Here is a 21,334-nt window from a genome sequence, read left to right on the forward strand (position 1 = left end):
AGACATATCAGTGTGGATGACGGATCACCACCTCAAGCTGAACCTCGGCAAGACGGAGCTGCTCTTCCTCCCGGGGAAGGACTGCCCATTCCATGATCTCGCCATCACAGTTGACAACTCCGTTGTGTCCTCCTCCCAGAGTGCAAAGAGCCTTGGCGTGATCCTGGACAACACCCTGTCGTTCTCCGCTAACATCAAGGCGGTGACCCGATCCTGTAGGTTCATGCTCTACAACATTCGCAGAGTACGACCCTGCCTTACACAGGAAGCGGCACAGGTCCTAATCCAGGCACTTGTCATCTCCCGTCTGGATTACTGCAACTCGCTGTTGGCTGGGCTCCCTGCCTGTGCCATTAAACCCCTACAACTCATCCAGAACGCCGCAGCCCGTCTGGTGTTCAACCTTCCCAAGTTCTCTCACGTCACCCTGCTCCTCCGCACACTCCACTGGCTTCCAGTTGAAGCTCGCATCTGCTACAAGACCATGGTGCTTGCCTACGGAGCTGTGAGGGGAACGGCACCTCCACACCTTCAGGCTCTGATCAGTCCCTACACCCAAACGAGGGCATTGTGTTCATCCACCTCTGGCCTGCTGGCCCCCCTACCTCTGCGGAAGCACAGTTCCCGCTCAGCCCAGTCAAAACTGTTCGCTGCTCTGGCACCCCAATGGTGGAACAAGCTCCCTCACGACGCCAGGACAGCGGAGTCACTCACCACATTCCGGAGACACTTGAAACCCCACCTCTTTAAGGAATACCTGGGATAGGATAAAGTAATCCTTCTACCCCCCCCCACACACATTTACTTTACATTTTAGTCATTTAGCAGATAAGAGCGTCTGCTAAATGACGAAAATGTAAATGTAAATGTAATGATTTACAATTGAAAAAGTAAGTGTCCCCTAATACATTGCTCTTTGCTTCAACAGGCTGCACTTTGTCAGACTCCTCTACCCAGCTGGATATAGTTAGATCACCAGGCCAGTCTGTTCTCCTGCCCTGCTCCTGTACTGACTCTCAGACTAAACCTGACAGCATCACAAGGACTAAACTCTAGGATGGACAGAGACCTGAGACTTCATTAACCGAGAGTGACCTCTACAAATCAAATCAAATCAGAAATGTATTTGCCACATGCGCCGAATACAACAGGTGTAGACATTACAGTGAGATGCTTACTTACAAGCCCTTAACCAACAATGCAAAGTAAAACAAATAAAAAAAAGTGTTAAGCAGAGTGGAGATGTTTGATACTGAGAACTCTCCTGGAAACCTCTCTGTCCTCCTCTCACACCTCACTGATGAGGATCAGGGAGATTACAGGTGTATAATTAAGCAGTAAGGCATGAGGGGGTGTGGTATATGGCCAATATACCACGGCTAAGGACTGTTCTTACGCACGACGCAACGCAGAGTGCCTGGATACAGCCCTTAGCCGTCGTATATTGGCCATATACCACAAACCCCAGAGGAGTCTTATTGCTATTATAAACTGGTTACCAACGTAATTAGAGCAGTAAAAATAAATGTTTTGTCATACAAATTGGAATATGGTCTGATATACCACGGCTGTCAGCCAATCAGCATTCAGGGCTCCAACCACCCAGTTTATAATCAATAATAGAGAATACAGAGACATCACTCATCATGTTAAAGGTAAGACACCTGATTCTGATCTACCCTTTTCATTTATTTGTATGTATATTTAATTTCATTTTAAATAATCAATTTTACACCAAATCCATTAGAAAGTCAAGACATCATGATTACAAAACACTTCTGCAAAGGATGTCAATTGTCACTAAAATACAGGGCCTCTATCTGACTCCCTGACCAGAGCCATTATCATACAGCTCTGTCCCTGATCTGGCAGTAGCATTGAGTGTAGCCTACTAGACCAAACACAGTGTCTTCATAAACACTCATCACAATTATTATAATTTGAAAGGCATTGAAATATCTTGAATCTAGAAAGTGGCCAGTCATACCTGTTGCCTCTGTATAAGTGCTTCTGCCCTGGGTAAAAACATTGATAATCTCCTCTCACATGAATAGACCAACCCATACCAACCACCAAACCAACAACAGCCACCCAACCAACAACAACCCCCCAACCAACAACAACCACCCAACCAACAACAACCACCACCCAACCAACCGTAACCACCCAACCAACAACAACCACCATCCAACCAACAACAACCACCACCCAACCAACAACAACCACCACCCAACATTTACATTTACATTTACATTTTAGTCATTTAGCAGACGCTCTTATCCAGAGCGACTTACAGTTAAGTGAGTGCATACATTTTCATACTGGCCCCCCGACCAACAACAACCACCCAACCAACAACAACCACCACCCAACCAACAACAACCACCACCCAACCAACAACCACCCCCCAACCAACAACAACCACCACCCAACCAACAACAACCACCACCCAACCAACAACAACCACCACCCAACCAACAACAACCACCCAACCAACAACAACAACCACCCAACCAACAACAACCACCCAACCAACAACAACCACCCAACCAACAACAACCACCACCCAACCAACAACAACCACCCAACCAACAACAACCACCCAACCAACAACAACCACCACCCAACCAACAACAACCACCCAACCAACAACAACCACCCAACCAACAACAACCACCACCCAACTAACACCTACAACCCAACCATCAACAACAACCACCACCCAACCAACAACAACCACCCAACCAACAACAACCACCACCCAAGCAGAGACACACACAAATGTACAGACACACGCATACGCATACATTGTAATATTGTTGTTTGGTGGTATTATACATTTTGTATTGTAGATAGATAGTGGTGTAATAATGTTATATGATGTACTGTTTTATATTTTGTTTTATATGTAATGTAAGTGCTTTAATGTGTTTGGACCCCAGGAAGAGTAGCTGCTGCTTTGGCAACAGCTACTGGGGATCCCTAATAAATGCAAAAATACAAAATAACACCACCCAACCAACAACAACTACCACCCAACCAACAACTACCCAACCAACCAACAACAACCACCCAACCAACAATCGTAGGTAAGTGCCAATGCATAATTATATACTCATTATGATATAGCAACTCCATGAGAACATTATAATACCATTTCAGAAGGACCTATTTTACACACATACACATGGCTTGATATTGTATGTACACTAACGTTTTTAACAGAGACCAGACCCCTCCTGTACTTCCCCTTTGGTATTGTGCCAGCGCTCATTGTGGTCATTGTGGTCATAGCAGTCATTGTGGTTATAACAGTCATTGTGGTTATAGCAGTCATTGTGGTTAAAACAGTCATTGGGGTCAAAGCAGTCATTGTGGTTATAACAGTCATTGTAGTTATAACAGTCATTGTGGTTATAGCAGTCATTGTGGTTATAACAGTCATTGTGGTTATAGCAGTCATTGTGGTTATAACAGTCATTGGGGTCATAGCAGTCATTGTGGTTATAACAGTCATTGTGGTCATAGCAGTCATTGTGGTTATAACAGTCATTGTGGTCATAGCAGTCATTGTGGTTATAACAGTCATTGTGGTTATAGCATTTATTGTGGTTATAGCAGTCATTGTGGTCATAGCAGTCATTGTGGTTATAGCAGTCATTGTGGTTAAAACAGTCATTGGGGTCATAGCAGTCATTGTGGTTATAACAGTCATTGTAGTTATAACAGTCATTGTGGTTATAGCAGTCATTGTGGTTATAACAGTCATTGTGGTTATAGCAGTCATTGTGGTTATAACAGTCATTGGGGTCATAGCAGTCATTGTGGTTATAACAGTCATTGTGGTCATAGCAGTCATTGTGGTTATAACAGACATTGTAGTTATAGCAGTCATTGTGGTTATAGCAGTCATTGTGGTTATAGCAGTCATTGTGGTTATAACAGTCATTGTGGTCATAGCAGTCATTGTGGTTATAACAGTCATTGTGGTTATAACAATCATTGGGGTCATAGCAGTCATTGTGGTTATAACAGTCATTGTGGTCATAGCAGTCATTGTGGTTATATCAGTCATTGTGGTTATAGCAGTCATTGTGGTTATAGCAGTCATTGTGGTTATAGCAGTCATTGTGGTCATAGCAGTCATTGTGGTTATAGCAGTCATTGTGGTTATAGCAGTCATTGTGGTTATAGCAGTCATTGTGGTTATAGCAGCCATTGTGGTTATAGCAGTCATTGTGGCTATAGCAGTCATTGTGGTTATAGCAGTCATTGTGGTTATAGCATTGTTACTGAAGAAGAGAAGCAGAGCAGTAGGACCAGATGTGAATTATGTTAATCAAACTGAAACTGTCAATATCAGATAACTTTAAGATTATGCCTACATTTTGCATATTTAGTTGTTTTTTATACTTATTTTTTTAGGGCCAAAAGCTAAGTGTCTTTTTTTTGTTCTATGATACTGTATATCAGGTTTTATCTATCTTTAGTTTGGTACATTAAGGTCTATTTCTGATATGTGTCCTTTTTAAAACTAAGTTAAGTGGGTGTCGTTAAGTGGGTAGATTTTCTCAAAGCATACAGCTAATATGGCTTTTATTGTATTGAGTTCTCTTTTAAATAAAACAAGTAAATGATGTAAACTGTGTTTGTGCTAAGTTCTAAGACACTGGGTTATTATCTGTCATTAGTCAAATAAAATGTACCATGTGTATGGGTGCATACTGCATAGAATAAGAACTGGAAATTAAACTATGTAATCAACAAACACCTGATTAAAAGACAGTCAACTTCGCTGCTGAAAAGCACCGCAATCAACAACGTAAAGATGCTGAAAAAACCCCATATATCACCCACCCAATAGGAGTGGCAAGGATCCTAAGCCATGAAAGTGGGATCACAGACATTGAAGTTTTGCAAGCAGCTTTGCTCCATGACACAGTGGAGGACACTGACACCAGCATAGGAGAGCTACAGGCTGTCTTTGGGCAAACGGTGGCACGGCTTGTCCAGGAAGTGACAGACGACAAGGCGCTGTCCAAGGAGGAGACAAAGCGTCAGCAGGTGGAGTACGCACCTCACGCCAGCCACAAGGCCAAATTGGTCAAACTGGCTGACAAACTGTACAACCTAAGGGACATCAACCGCTGCACGCCCACAGGTTGGACGGCAGAGCGTGTTCAGGAGTACTTTGTGTGGGCAGCCCAGGTAGTGAGAGGGCTAAGGGGGACCAACCCAGCACTGGAGGGACACCTAGAGGAGCTCTTCAAACAGAGGGGGATCGAGCTTTGACACCTCTCTGCTTCTGACACAGGGTGCCACAACAGAGCAACTGTTGACGCACACTTTTGTAAAGAGTTTAAGACCTTGAGCGAATTGTCTTTGTTAGCTTCTCCATGGAATATACTTTTATATACTCTTAACTCACAAGGAAAAGGTTACTTTGGATTTATTTTTATCGGTGATTTGATTCTTCATTTTAAGTACAGTACTTTGTATACATTGTGTGTAGAACTGGCAAACCAACAATGTCACCTTGAGTTCTCGCTGGATTGAATAAAGCAATGCTATGCACTCGTAAAAGTGAAAAATGGTAAAAAAATGATTATAATATTTAATGGTGATGCAGAACCTGTAACTACTCTATCATGGCTAATTGCTCCTGTAAGTCGCTCTGGATAAGAGCGTCTGCTAAATAATGTAAATGTAAATGTAAATGTAAATATGATATTCCGCAGGAAAGTCCATCTTCAGCAGAGACAAAATTATGGCCTGCAGTTCCCTGCCACAGGATGTGGTTTAGGTGGCATAGCATGACATTCTCACACTCATCTAACACTATGCACGGAAAGCTGAAACTGACTAACAAATAGCTCACTGTGGCTTCAGGGTCTGCATACAGAGAGAAACCTAAGAGAAACCCTCCCCTGTCTTCTCTGATCTTATTCAAACAGTCTATCTGCTATGAACAGTCCTCACTTGACTTTAAACAGCCCTGCTGTCTGACCTCATACTGGCTGACGATGGCTGAGAAGGCGGGTGAGGTCCGGCAGCTCTCGTCCAGCAGGCTCATGCTGCGGTCGTAGTGACCGATGTAGGTCGTGAAGACCACAAACTCAAACTTCCTGGATAGGATGACATCCGCAATCCTCTGGCTCTCCTCCCTGAAGTAAGAGAAAGAATGGGATGAAGAAAAGAAACGGAGTAAAATGAAGGAGTGCACACTAGACACTGTGCTCAGTATGCAGCAGACACATGGACCATCTGATCTGATGAATGACCTCTGTGCTGCATTAATGTGTGTTCTGTCGGTCATGAGTACTGTATGTGTTGGCTGTGTGTGTGTGTGTGTGTGTGTGTGTGTGTGTGTGTGTGTGTGTGTGTGTGTGTGTGTGTGTGTGTGTGTGTGTGTGTGTGTGTGTGTGGTATGGGTTCTGCAATGTCTCACCACTGTCGGATGCGGTTCTCTAACTCGGTGAGGATTCTGCGGTGCAGAGTGTAAACATCAGGCAGCTCGTTGAGGATCTCCCTCAGCCTCTCCTCCTCCAGCACAGGATCCCCCTCATCCCCTACTGCAGCCCCCACCGCCTCCCTGAAGTCCTGACACAGAGATGAAGATGATTTGATCATATGGGTTATTAAAATACTGTACATGACACACAGTCATTGTATGAAGTCAATCAGTGCTTCCAGTCCTACGGCTGGAAGAGTACTCCATTCACACAACAAAAATGTGAATTTCCGATTCAGTGAGCATTATGTCGGTCTGTCAGTCTGTCATGATGTCTATTTTTTTGACAGACTGCTAATGATTGCACGAGGCAGCCAGTTAGCTCATAAAATGTACAGAGCCAGAGCATTAGATTATCTCCATAAGCCATAAAATGTAGGCCTGCTATGGTACATGTATGTTTACTTGCCTACATATACAGTAGTATAGTGCAGTACCCTGTCAATGACTGCAATAGGGGCATTGCCACATTTTGTGATGGAATTTTCATTACATCTTACAATTACGTCTCTAATCACAACAATTGCACACTCCAGGTTCTCTTGTTCTCACCCAGAAATAATACAGACTAAAATTGCTGTGTCATTCCATTAACCATGATGAGCTGACCCACTTTTTAAAGCACCAACCCCAGCCTGGTTTCTCAGGAGAGGGATGACAGACAGGGCGTTGTGATGTAATGCAGAGAGAAGTGCACCGAGATTAACTTTGACCCCAGAAGGGTTGCATTCCAAATCCCTTGCCTTTGTCTTGAAATGTGCAATGAACCACTTACTCTCCCTTAAAATAGGATAGTTGCTCTGCTGCTAAAAACTCATCCACAGCTAGTGCAGACAGCGCTGCTCTCCAGTCTGTGGGTAACCCTCCATTACATAATTCAAAGCCATCCCAATGATTCTATCTTGTCTGAGTGATTCACATGATTTGACATTCCACAGACAAAGAAATACTGTCTGCCAGGATCTGAACTCATGGCTGCTAGTGTACCCACTACTGTACTGTTGTACCAAGTACCAAACATATCACTGAAGATCGCCATCCTAACCCTTACTCCACATCTTTTGTATCTCTCTCCTTCCCAGCTCATAGGGGCACTAAAAGACGACAGGTAGCTTTCTTGGAGCAGATTTTGCTCCATGAAGGTAAGGGGAAATCCATCTATGAAAACATGTCTGGTTCAAAGACTTCTTGATACTTACCTCCTGGAGAAGCTTGAGGGCTTTCACATGTCTGCAGAGAGAGAAATTGTGTCAGGTTTCCATGTGCAGACAAATGTAAATATGCATTAATTTACAGGTTATTAAGGTGACAGAACAAGGTGAAAGGGACACGACAATGTTACAGAGTTACAGAGTTACAATGAGGCTGATCATTAGTGTTCTATGTGATTCTCAGGCCACTCACAGTCTCTCAGTGTCCACCAGCTCTTTGGCAATGTAGAAGGCTCTGGATCGACCATCGCTCTGTAAAGAACTACATTATCAGTAACAAATCTCTGTTGAATAGCAAACATTATACAATAGCAATATCTTAACTTATTTTTGAACACTCAAGCAGTCTCAAAGGTTCTGAAGCCTCACCTGTCTGTCATATGTGTTATCTGCTCCTCCCTCCTCCTCCTCCTCAGAGGTGCATCCTTGGTCCTCCTCCCCAGTTGTCCCTCCCCCCGCCTCACCCCCTGTCCCACCAGGGGGACCAACAGCTATGGAGCACATGGTGTAGGCTTCTGTATAGGCACTGAGATGACAGAATCAGAGTATCAGTATAGTGTAGTTCATACTCTTCACACACAGGTCACCAAACACACACAGGTCACCAAACACACACAGGTCAACAAACACACACAGATCAACAACTCAATATTAGGAAGGTGTTCTTAATGTTTTATACACTCAGTATATATCCATTGTTTAGCTGGGGGGGCAGTCCTAAACCCATCAAAGTTATTACTAAACCAAAGGACATTTACAGGGAGGCGTTATGAAGCTGTAATTCATCTGATGGTGTCACGACTTCCTCCGAAGCTGCCTCCTCTCCTTGTTCGGGCAGGCTTCGGCGTTCGTCGTCGTGGAGCTCCTTGTACTTTGTATCGATATATATACGGAATAAACGTTTATTCTGTGATTAACCCTCCTGCGCCTGACTCCTTCCAAATCACACGCCACAGAATCACACACCCACTATGGGGTCAGTAGTAGAAGAGCCCATGCCTGGAGTCGTGACACGGGTCCACGAGCATTCCAGGATTCTAGCCAGCTTGGGAAAAGCGATGGATTGGGTTCTCCAGGTCGTCCAACGCCTGGAGAGGAGAGGACCCGGCCCGTCGGGACCAGCTGAGCGACCGGATCCGGCCACCCACACTCCATCACCCCGAGGGATTCATCTATCCCGACCGAGGGAGTTTGACGGGACGGCTGCCCGCTGCCAGGGATTCCTCCTGCAGCTGGACCTCTACTTCGTGAACATCAGCCCGGCTCCATTGGAGCGGGAGAAGGTGTCCGCTCTCGTCTCCTGCCTCTCGGGGAAAGCCCTGGAGTGGGCCAACGGGGTCTGGAGAGAAGGAGGAACCGCGTTGGACACCTACAGGGAGTTCGCTCACCTCTTCAGGGCAGGGGACGAGGACCGAGCAGGACTTCGCCCTGGAGTTTCGGACCCTAGCGGCTGAGTCCGGGTGGAATGAGCGGGCCCTGATCGACGGATTCCGGTGCAGCCTGCAAGAGGACGTCCAAAGGGAGCTAGCCTGCCATGTTAACCTTCGACCAGCTGGTGGACATCGCCATCCGGTTGGACAACCTGCTGGCTGCTAGAGGACGTCCTGGGAGTGGCTTGCCCATTTCACCCCCCCCTGCAACTCGGAGTCCATTCCGATAGAGCTGGGTGGGGCAACGATCCGGGAGAACGGAGGAGGACAGCTTCAGTGTCACTCTTGTGGCAGAAGAGGACATTATACTGCACGCTGTCGTCAGGGTTCTTCCGGGTCTGGAGGCGGCAGGCAGGGCACTCTCGCATCACCCCAGGTAGCGCAAACCCACACTCGGTCAGAGCCCTCTGCTGCACACTGCACCATACACGTCACCTTCCCTGACTACCAGGGGCAGCTGGGAACTTTATGGACAGGTCGTTAGCTCTAAGTCTAGGTATTCCATTGGTTCCCCTATCCACTCCACTGCCCATCAAAGCACTTGACAGTTGACCATTAGGGTCAGGGTTCGTTAGGGAAGTTACAGCACCAGTCACGATGGTTACCCAAAGGACCCATTGAGAGCACGTCACATTTTTTATTATTTTGTCCCCCGATTTCCCTGTTGTGTTGGGTCTTCCCTGGTTAGCACTACACAACCCCACTTTTTCATGGCCACAGAGGGTTCTCACAGGGTTGTCGCGAGAGTGCCTAGCTGTTTCTGTTGGTGCAACCACGGTGGAAAGTCCAGAGACTTCCTCCACCGTGCGCATCCACCCCGAATACCTCAATTTGGCGCACACGTTTTCCAAAACGCAGGCAACCAAATTACCACCTCATCGGGGCGGGGGGGATTGCGCGATAAACCTTCGAGTAGACGCTGTGCCTCCCAGGATTCATGTATATCCCCTGTCACAGGCTGAAACGGAAGCGATGGAGACATCCGAGTCCCTGCACCAGGAGTTCATACGTCCCTCCACTTCGCCCGCCTCCTCGAGTTTCTTTTTTGTGAAGAAGAAAGACAGAGGTCTGCGCCCGTAAATTGATTACTGAGCATTGATCAAGGGGACAATACGTTATAGTTATCCTCTGCCCCTCATCCCATCTGTGATCGAGTCAATGCATGGGGCGCGCTTTTTCACAAAATTAGATCTCCGGAGTGCATATAACCTGGTGCGTGTCCGAGAGGGGGACGAATGGAAGACAGCATTCAGCACAACCATGGGGCAATACCTGGTAATGCCTGTTTGATGAATGCTCCATCCGTTTTCCAGTCCTTTGTGAACGAGGTGTTTCGGGACATGCTTGGTCATGGTGTAGTGGTCTACATCGATGACAGCTCGGCTGCAGTACGTGCCGTCTTTTGTCCGTGACCGTCTGATCTATTGGGCCCACACATCTCCCTCCTCTGGTCACCCAGGTATCGGTCGTACAGTGCGCTGCCTGACCAGAAAGTACTGGTGGCCTATCTTGGCAAAGGACGTGAGGGTGTATGTCTCCTCCTGCTCGGTGTGCGCCCAGAGTAAGGCACCTAGGCACCTCCCAGCGGGTAAGTTACAGCCCTTACCAGTTCCACAACGGCCATGGTCCCACCTGTGTATTGACTTTCTAACCGATCTTCCCCTCTCTCAGGGTAACACCACCATCCTGGTCGTTGTGGACTGCTTTTCAAAAGCCTTCCGCCTCCTTCCTCTGCCCGGTCTCCCCACGGCCCTGCAGACGGCGGAGGCCCTGTTTACTCACGTCTTCCGGCACTATGGGGTGCCAGAGGATATAGTGTCTGACCGGGGTCCCCAGTTCACATCCAGGGTCTGGAAAGCGTTGATGGAACGTCTGGGGGTCTCGGTCAACCTGACCTCTGGGTTTCACCCCGAGTCTAATGGGCAGGTGGAATGGGTGAATCAAGATGTGGGTAGGTTCCTGCGGTCCTACTGCCAGGACCGGCCGGGGGAGTGGTCGGTGTTCTTGCCATGGGCCGAATATGCCCATAACTCTCTTCATCACTCCTCCACTAACCTAACTCCCTTTCAATGTGTCTTAGGTTATCAGCCGGTTCGCTGCTCACGTTCACCTCCAGCGCGCCGTGCGTCACCAGAAGGCCAACACTGACCGCCACCGCAGTGAGGCCCCGGTTTTTGTACCAGGTGATCGGTTCTGGCTCTCGACCCGGAATCTGCCTCTCCGCCTGCCCTGCCGGAAGCTGAGCCCGCGGTTTGTGGGGCCGTTCAAAGTCCTGAGGAGAATCAACGAGGTTACCTATAGGTTACTACTCCCTCGAGATTACCGTATTAACCCCTCGTTTCATGTGTCTCTCATCAGGCCTGTGGTGGCTGGTCCGCTCCAGGAGTCTGAGGTGCGGGAGGTCCCTCCGCCCCCTCTGGACATCGAAGGGGCCCCAGCAAACTTTGTCCGTTCCATCCTGGGGGGGTACTGTCACGACTTCCTCCGAAGCTGCCTCCTCTCCTTGTTAGGGCAGGCTTCGGCGTTCGTCGTCACCGGCCTTCTAGCCACTGCCGCTCTTCATCTCATCATTCCATTTGTTTTGTCTTGTTTATTACACACACCTGGTTTCAATTCCCCTCATCAGTACCTGTATAAGTGTTCCCTCTGCCCCCTTGTCTTTGTGTGTGATTGTTTATTGTGGAGGTTATATGAGCTCGGTGGAGCTCCTTGTACTTTGTATCGACATATATACGGAATAAACCTTTATTCTGTGATTTACCCTCCTGCGCCTGACTCCTTCCAAATCACACGCCACAGATGGGCAGTGGATCAAATCCATAAAAGACAAAACTCTGATTGTTAGACAGATAAAAAAATACAACATAAAAAACATTATTGAGATTAATATGAAGGTGGGAGACCCAGTGAGACACAGCTTGTCTTCAGCTAGTGTCCATTTCCAAACCAACACAGAGAGGTCTAGTAACGCTTCTTTATAGGAAATGAAGAGGAACATGTCTGATCAATGGAAAGGAGGATGAATCAACCCCAGAGTGATCTCTCATAGGCCACGGTATCATCAGCTGATGAATGGCTCATAAAACTCAAAGGCTCTTAGATAAACAAATTAAAAACCATTTGTTCAGGAAGAGAACAATGAGGTTGTTAGAGAAATGTTTCAAGATTCTATCTGCCCACTCCAGCTCGCTCTATGGCGTTTCCATCATTAATGTCTTTATCTACAGACCACAACATGAAGTCTTATCTTTATACAGCATTTACATTGATACAAAGTCTATAAAGTTGTATCAATACACTGAGTGCACAAAACATTAGGAACACCTGCTCTTTTCATGACATAGACTGACCAGATGAATCCAGGTGAAAGCTATGATCCCTTATTGATGTCACCTGTTAAATCCACTTTAATCATTGTAGATGAAGCGGAGGAGACAGGTTAAAGAAGGATTTTTAAGCCTTGAGACAATTAAGACCTGGATTGTGCATGTGTGCCATTGAGAGGGTGAATATTTTGTACACAGTGAATTTCAGATTCCTCCACATAATTTGTCTCTTAGTCAGAGCAGTCCTACTCTCCTCTCTCCATAAAGCTTTATCTGTGAGATATATGACGCAGATGAATTGCACTCAACCGTCTGAGTTGACTTTATATGCCTCCATGTTAAAATACTGCTGTAATAATAGCAAAGTTACAGTATGTGGAGGACCATCAGAAGTATGGATAGCCTGAATGGGAAATTATGACAAGTGTGGGGAGAGACCAATAAACCTTCTATAGTGCCTCCAGCGACACAGCCATACCCAGGCCATGGCCCAGCATCAGTGGGATGGGATGGTACATGCTGACAGATGCACTTCTGCTGGTAGCCTGGGTGGATATGCTAATGATTGCGGCTCAGTGGGGAGTGTGCGCTAATGCTCTGATGATAACACATCCTTGAGTTAGCAGTGTGGCAGACCCCAGTGCTTCTTATTGCTGTGACAGTGTGAATGCTGTGCTTCACTGCATGCTCCAATGGGTTTAACACCACTGAAATGTACATTAGAAGATTCTCAAAAAACATAAACAACATGTAGGGGGTTCCATTCTTTGCATCTCACAAATAGGAAGTTACTACACTGAACAAAAATATAAACGCAACATGTAAAGTGTTGGTCCCATGATTCATGAGCTGAAATAAAATATCCCAGAAATGTTCCTTACGCACAAAAAGCTTATTTACATCCCTGTTAGTGAGCATTTCTCCTTTGCCAAGATAATCCATCCACCTGACAGGTGTGGCATATCAAGAAGCTGATTAAACAGCATGATCATTACACAGGTGCACCTTGTGCTGGGGACAATAAAAGGCCACATAAAATGTGCAGTTACGGACAACGAACACAATTGCATCGATGGCTATTTGAATGCACTTCACCACCCAACACCTACAGACAGAGCCCCTGACCGCTGCTGACCAACCTCCACCCAACACCTACAGACAGAGCCCCTGACCGCTGCTGACCAACCTCCACCCAACACCTACAGGCAGAGTCCCCGTTCGCTGTTGCTAACCTTCAGCTAGAACCTACAGACATAGCCCCGGACCACTGTTGACCAACCACCACCCAACACTTACAGACATAGCCCCTGACCGCTGCTGACCAACCTCCACCCAACACCTACAGGCAGAGTCCCCGTTCGCTGTTGCTAACCTTCAGCTAGAACCTACAGACATAGCCCCGGACCACTGCTGACCAACCACCACCCAACACCTACAGACAGAGCCCCTGACCGCTGTTGACCAACCTCCACCCAACACCTACAGACAGAGCCCCTGACCGCTGTTGACCAACCTCAAACAGAAACTACAGTCTGATCCTCCTGACCATTACAAACTGATCAACAGCCAAATAGCCTGCTATGTACAATAAAGAAAACCAAAATGTGCAGTCTAAACCCATATCAGTTCAAATGTGAGAGTAAAATACAGTAAGACCTGTGTGGTTGGTACAGGCAGTGGATCTCTGACCCTTTATTTGCAAACAATTTCATTTGAAATGTCTTAGTGCCAATGTATAATCTTAATGTGAACTGAACATCATTTGGATTCTTAGGATGCAACAACATGCAATAGCATCACCAATTCAAAGGATTCCCAGAGTCCTGTGTATCAAAACAACCTTGTGATTACCTCCCATGCACCTCCAGAATAGTAAACGTGGCTACTATACAGCGTTGCTGAGGGCAACACATCATAGAGCACACAGAACACTGAGATTGCATCTCCCAATCCTGTTTCTGATTGGCTGGAGGGAAGAGGGATGACTCCAAAATGCTCTGACAATTAATAATCTGGGGAGGTCTGTATAATAAGGGTGCAGTACTGTGGGGATGCAAGGGGGGTGGGGTGGGTTAATGTCAGCCCAGCACTGGAGATTATACCTGCAATATACCATAACAACGGTGGAGGTGTGAGGAGAATACTCTGAATTTCACACATGGACTCAGCTTGCCCAACAAAACAGAATCCCTTGTCCACTGTCCAGTCCCCCCAACCATGGGACTCCTAGGTAGGGGAGAGTTGGGTATGTCGAAAATACAATTTCATTCAGCATCACTCCATCAAGATAAATATAGTATTCTTTCTAACAAAGATATCTACATATATTTCAGGATGTTGTGTATCCCTGGAAATAATCAGAATTAATTTAAACATTACCGTTTTGAAAACGTAGCTTGTCCAAAAAAAGGGTATGGGGTAAGTTGTGCAGCGGTACAGGGTAAGTTAAGCCGCCTACACTTTTCTGTACTGAATGAAATAATACCACTACCTTTTTAAAACCATGTCTATTCTTATTTCCCAAATACAATTCAACACAATCACAAACGCTTTTTTGTCTTTTAATAATTTTAAGCATCTTTTAACACAGGCTTAACACCTAACAAACACTTTGTACTTTTTTCAAAAACGTTTAAAATAGGCCAGGCCCTATTGTTACCTCATATCCCAGCAATAATGCCTGCGAAGAAAACACTTCCATTTTCTCAACTTGCCATTGGCTCAACCATTGGCTCAACTTACCCCAAGGCAAACATTTTGACTATATTAGCCCATGCTAGGTTTAGGACCTCATATTGAAGCTTAAAGACCCCAACTGATGTATAGAACAATCTTAAAATTATCTACTTTGGTTAAGATACAAGCATCATGAAACGCCAACACAATAAATTAATTTGACTTGGTGAAAATATGTTTTTTTTTTACGAACTTGATTACCACTTTTTCCATGTGGTTTCTTCCTTCACAGACTCCATGAAATGATGACATCTTCCTAAATATTTGGTCAAATTATGAATTTTGTGTATGGTTTCCTACAAGCAATGGTGGCTCAACTTACCCCTTTGGCTCAACTTACCCCACTCTCCCCTACCGTATCCCTTAGGTAGCCATCCAAGACAGAAAAATTATGACCTGCCCAAATGAATTGTTATGTTCGTTCCTCAATGATTTACCCCCTCTACAGATATAGGATCTTAATTTCAGCCAGTTTGCTACAACAGGAAATGTGAATTATTATATGGATTATAATTAATGGACATTTATGTAGAGGTTGATACATTTTCGTAGGGGAAAATCAAGTCTGAACTACTAGATTTACATTTCGCACACACACACGCATGCACACACACAAATAAAACAACTTGAAATCCAAGTCAAAAGTAAAAGTTACGTTCAAGGTATAAACAAAAATGTCCCCATACCTTTCAGGCTCCTGCTCAGGCGACTGAGCTTTTCTCTCAAACCTAGGGAAGCTACTCATATCCACGTAACCATCAGTCTCATTGGCAGAAGACAGCACCCGACTCTGATGATCAAAGAACTCTGCAAAGGTCCCCGGTCGTACAGGCCTCCGAGAGGGGATCTGGATGTTCTCATAGTCGGAGTTGAGGGTCTGGGCTGGGATGTTCTCGTAGTCTGATGTGTCAGCGTTGGGGAAGGAGATGGAGCGGGGTTTAGTCAGGGGAAGGGGGGTGAAGGGGGCGAGAGTGCGATCCTCGAAGGACTCTACCCGGGCCACGCTGCGGTTGAGGAAGGCCACAGAACCCCCTTTTCTTTTCCCGTCCTTATAGAACAGAAAGGTGGATGGGGACTCAGGAGAGCGCTGGGGCTTACTGACTTTCCAGGACTTGACCTGCGGGGAGCTGCCTGTGCTGCGCCTGTCTAAATCAAGGACCTTGGCAATGCCGTGGTGGCTGGACTCAGAGGAGGACCTCGAGGAGGACACGTTGACATCCACCACCAGCTTGCTCTCCGTCTTTCTCCTTAACTTCAGCATCAGGAAACGCTTGAAGGAGGACTTCTTCTTCTTCTGCCTGTCTGGGGATTCTCCCTCGATGAACAGGGACGGGGAGCTCTTGGTGATGGGCTTCTTGGTGATGTAGGCCAGCTCAAAGGGAGGAGGGATGTCCACCATTGATGTAGGAGTGGACAGGCCGCTGGAGGGCAGGGGGCTTCGCTGGGAGAAGCTTCCAGAAGAGCCCGTGACACACGGCAGGGAGAGGCTGTCCTCCCCCGTCTCCTCCAAGAAACCCTGGCCCTCCCTGTACACACTTAGGGGCAGGTCCCGTGCCTCCATGGAGAAGGAGCGGGGGTACAGAAGAAAGCGATGTGGTTTGGATGAGCTCTTGGCCCGGGTTGAGTTTAACATGGGGCTGCTGCTCAACGCGGGTCCCCTCCGGTCCAATCCCACCTTGCAGTATTTCTGAACGTGGAACTCTGAACCCGCCTCCTCTGGAACCGTCTCAGGCACGTAACCAGGCACTTTCCCCGACAGCGACCGGGACCTGGTGACAATGGACTTCCTGTCAAAAGGCAGGAAATTCTCCCCCTCTGAGTCCAGGCCGGCCTCTTCGTAGACATGCTCATCACTGAGGTTGTCTTCTGTGTCTGTGGTCTCATCCAGGTAGGGAACGATGTGGCCCTCTAGGTCCTCCTCGTCCCTGAACACATCAGAGTCATCTGGGGAGAGCAGCTGGCTGTCAGAGAACAACAAGGCCTGGGAGGTGTCTGTGTCCGCTGGCAAAGAGATGGACACCAGCCTGAAACGGGGCTGGTTGTTACTCTGGTTCAGGAAAGCCTCCACTGTCTGGAATCCAGGCGTCCTTTTCTGACATGAACCTGTCATGTTCTCCCTGTCATCATCATCATCGTCATCGTCGTCTATCTCAACGTAGTCCTCAGAGGAGACACACTCAATCTTCCCCATGTCGTCAGAGTCATCACACAGCGAGTCATCATCACCTATGGCTGCGTACTCACTGGGTTCCGTGATCTCTGTGGTGGCCAGTGAAGATTCCTCCGAAGTGCTCTCACTCTCTGCCGATCCGTGACCTTTACCCTCTGTGGGGCTCTGCTCTAGGTTCACAATGTCCTCAGTTGAGATGTAATAAGGCTCCAGGCTGGGGTCAGCTGCTTCCTCCTCTGTGTCAAAGAGTTGTTTTGCTTCATGGTGGCTTTGTTGGCACTCACCTTCTTCAATACTGTACTGAATAGTCATGGGGTCTTCATCAATGATGGAATATGGTTGGCACCTTCCTACTCTCTCATTTGAGGGACCAATTACATCATATCCATCGTCCTGTAGGACATTGTGAGGACTACCAGGGTTAGGTAAGGATTCTTCTGCTTCCTCCTCATCCTCCTCCTTGAAGGATGAAGGCTCTTTTGTAACAAGGTCCTCTATGTTGTCTTTGACAAGGAGAGCTATGGGTTCCTCAGAAATAGATACTGTTACTGCATCTGCTGTGCTATTAGCTGCTTCTTCTTCTTCCTCTCTTCGGCACTCCTCTTCCTGCTCCCTCTCCTCCTCTACATCCCTCTCCTCTTGCCCAGGCCCAGTTTCACAGGGGTAGCATGCTGCCTCCTCCTCCTCAATGCTGGTTATGGAGAGGTCACACACTGAGAGGCCATCTTTGTCGGCCAGCGCCTCGCCTGCATAGCTGCCCTCAGCGTCGATGTCATCAGTGATGTCCGTATCAATCTTCTCCACCGTGTCCACTGAGTCAATTGTGAATCCAGCATTACTGACCCCCAGCATTTCCAGAGAATCCACCTCCTCTGTTTGAACGCTGTCAGTTAACCTACAGTCCTCCTCTTCCTCCTGCATCATCTTCTCCTCCTGTTCCCTTTGCTCTTCATACCCATTCTCGTTGACCCCTGAACTGAGAGCGTCTGAGTAATACTGAGGTTCCACTGGTTCCTCCTCCTCTAGCCCCTCCCCTCCACTCAGAGTGTCCTCCGGCTCGTTCTCCTGGTCCAGCTCCTCATCTGAGGGCAGCATGTCCCCGTTGGTGTACCCCTCCTGGCTGTTGTTGGAGAGCAGGGAAGAGTCACGCCCCTCAAGGTCATGTGGTACTTTGGGTTTGGGGGCGATGGGAGGTTTGGGGCCCCTGGCTGAGGAGCAGGGCCGGGACATGAGTGGGGAAGGCAGCTTGAAGGTGAGGTGACTCACAAGCTTTGGTTTAGGAGCAATAGGAGGTTTCTTAAAATCTGAAAACAAAACAAAAAATATCATCATTAGCAACTTCAATCAGAAACTGAATATTCAAAACATACAGGGGAGGAATCATGAGGTTAGCAGTCTGCACAAAAAAACGATTAACTAGGAGCAAGGAACAATCCATATAGAGTCAGACGAGATTGAAATGTTGTAGGCTATCTTTAAAACAACATTCATCACTACCTCATATCCCTCATTTAATTGTGAAAAGCATAGTCTAAGTTGTTTCTATCTTTGTATTGTGATAGCCAAGCCTTCAAACAGATAGGACACCTGGGAAGGATATTGAATGTGGACACTTTTCTTAGAGGGACAAAAGTTACAACCCTAAAGGATTTATTAAAGGATTTCCCCCAAGTCACTTCCTGTGTTTCACTGGAGAGAAGCCCCTCTCAGACAGTTTTTGCTCCTTTGAAGGTGTGAGTATCAAAGGACAAAACAACAAAATACAAAAGAAAACACATGACAGCACAACTGGTCAAACATGACCTCAATAGATCAATCAACTATATGATCTCCTCTCCATCCCCTGAGGAAAACAGCATCCCTGGCTGGACCATGAAGAACCAATCAGATTCTCCATAAAGCTGCAATGTGACATGCATCATAGGCTGTGTTTAGAGAGGCAGCCCAATTCTGATATTTTTTTCACTAATTGGTCTAATGCCATTGACAACCTTGTCATAAATCAATAATGGGCATTATCAAAAGAATATCTGGTGTCAATAAAATCCTCATCACTCATGTGTTTAGATATATCTATTATCCTAGATATATTAGCTATACACTATATATCAGGCAAAGCGTCAATACAGGACTAAGATTGAATCCTACTACATCGGCTCTGACGCTCGTTGGATGTGGCAGGGCTTGCAAACTATTACGGACTACAAAGGGAAACCCAGCCGCGAGCTGCCCAGTGACGCGAGACGGGCTAAATGCATTTTATGCTCGCTTCGAAGCAAGCAACACTGAAGCATGCATGAGAGCACCAGCTGTTCCAGACGTGTGATCACGCTCTCCGTAGCCGATGTGAGCAAGACCTTTAAACAGGTCAATATTCACAAGGCCACGGGGCCAGACGGATTACCAGGAGCATGCGCGGACCACTGGCAAGTGTCTTCACTGACATTTTCAACCTCTCCCTGACTGAGTCTGTAATATCTACATGTTTCAAGCAGACCACCATAGTCCCTGTGCCAAGAAAGCAAAGGTAACCAGCCTAAATGATTCCCGCCCCGTAGCACTCACGTCGGTAGCCATGAAGTGCTTTGAAAGGCTGGTCATGGCTCACATCAACACCATCATCCCGGAAACACTAGACCCACTCCGATTCACATAGCGCCCCAACAGATCCACAGATGACGCAATCTCAATCGCACCCACACTGCCCTTTCCCACCTGGACAAAAGGAACACCTATGTGAGAATGCTTTTCATTGACTATAGCTCAGCGTTCAACACCATAGTGCCCACAAAGCTTATCACTAAGCTAAGGACCCTTGGACTAAACACCTCCCTCTGCAACTGGATCCTGGACTTCCTGACAGGCCAGGTGGTAAGGGTAGGCAACAACACATCTGCCACACTGATCCTCAACACGGGGGCCCCTAAGGGGTGCGTGCTCAGTCCTCTCCTGTACTCCCTGTTCACCCACGACTGCGTGGCCAAGCACGACTCCAACACCATCATTAAGTTTGCTGACGACACAACAGTGGTAGGCCTGATCACCGACAACGATGAGACAGCCTATAGGGAGGAGGTCAGAGACCTGGCAGTGTCGTGCCAGGACAACAACCTCTCCCTCAATGTGAGCAAGACAAAGGAGATGATCATGGAGCAGGTCGAGAGTTTCAAGTTCCTTGGTGTCCACATCACCAACAAACTATCATGGTCCAAACACACCAAGAAAGTTGTGAAGAGGGCAGGACAACGCCTTTTGGCATGGGTCCCCAGATCCTCAAGAAGTTATATAGCTGCACCATCGAGAGCATCCTGACCGGTTGCATCACCACCTAGTATGGCAACTACTCAGCATCCGACTGTAAGGCACTACAGAGGGTAATGCGTACAGCCCAGTACATCACTGGGGCCAAGCTTCCTGCCATCCAGGACCTATATACTGTCAGAGGAACGCCCAAATAACTGTCAAAGACTCGTCACCCAAGTCATAGACTGTTCTCTCTGTTACCACGCGACAAGCGGTACAGGAGCGCCAAGTCTAGGTCCAAAAGGCTCCTTAACAGCTTCTACCCCCAAGCCATAAGACTGCTGAACAATTAATCAAATGGCCACCTGGACTATTTGCATCAACCCCCCCCCCCCTACCTACATGTACAAATTACCTTGACTAACCTGTACCACAGCACATTGACCCCCTGTATATAGCCTCGTTATTGTTACTTTATTGCGTTACTTTTTACTTTATTTTATTTAGTAAATATTTTCTTAACTCTATTTCTTGAACTGCATTGTTGGTTAAGGGCTCGTAAGTAAGCATTTCATGGTAAGGTCTACACCTGTTGTATTCGGAGCATTTGACAAATAACATTTGATTTGATATGTTGTTGTTTATCTATCTTAGTTGAATGCACTGACTGTAAGTCGCTCTGGAGCGTCTGCTGAATTAACAAAATG

The 21,334-nt window shown here is 46.9% G+C and overlaps 2 protein-coding genes across 2 annotated transcripts in view; one reads left to right on the top strand and one right to left on the bottom strand.

Annotated features, from left to right (window-relative positions):
• LOC121577602 (FYVE, RhoGEF and PH domain-containing protein 5) overlaps positions 1 to 21,334 on the bottom strand; it is a 41,229-nt gene that overhangs the window by 18,800 nt on the left and 1,095 nt on the right. The window contains exons 2-7 of the mRNA XM_041891334.2: positions 15,901 to 18,688; positions 8,092 to 8,248; positions 7,916 to 7,974; positions 7,711 to 7,741; positions 6,449 to 6,600; positions 6,008 to 6,164 (exon numbers count right to left, since the gene is read on the bottom strand). Of these exons, the coding sequence (XP_041747268.2) occupies positions 6,008 to 6,164; positions 6,449 to 6,600; positions 7,711 to 7,741; positions 7,916 to 7,974; positions 8,092 to 8,248; positions 15,901 to 18,688 (3,344 nt within the window). The remainder of the gene's footprint in view (positions 1 to 6,007; positions 6,165 to 6,448; positions 6,601 to 7,710; positions 7,742 to 7,915; positions 7,975 to 8,091; positions 8,249 to 15,900; positions 18,689 to 21,334) is intronic.
• Positions 1,647 to 5,704, top strand: LOC121578500 (guanosine-3',5'-bis(diphosphate) 3'-pyrophosphohydrolase MESH1-like). The gene is made up of 2 exons (XM_041892863.2): positions 1,647 to 1,655; positions 4,783 to 5,704. Exons 1-2 carry the CDS (start codon positions 1,647 to 1,649, stop codon positions 5,290 to 5,292), a joined length of 519 nt encoding a protein of 172 aa, XP_041748797.2. The 3' UTR covers positions 5,293 to 5,704.

Source organism: Coregonus clupeaformis, chromosome 12, assembly GCF_020615455.1.
Source record: "Coregonus clupeaformis isolate EN_2021a chromosome 12, ASM2061545v1, whole genome shotgun sequence".
Classification (NCBI taxonomy): Eukaryota; Metazoa; Chordata; class Actinopteri; order Salmoniformes; family Salmonidae; genus Coregonus; species Coregonus clupeaformis.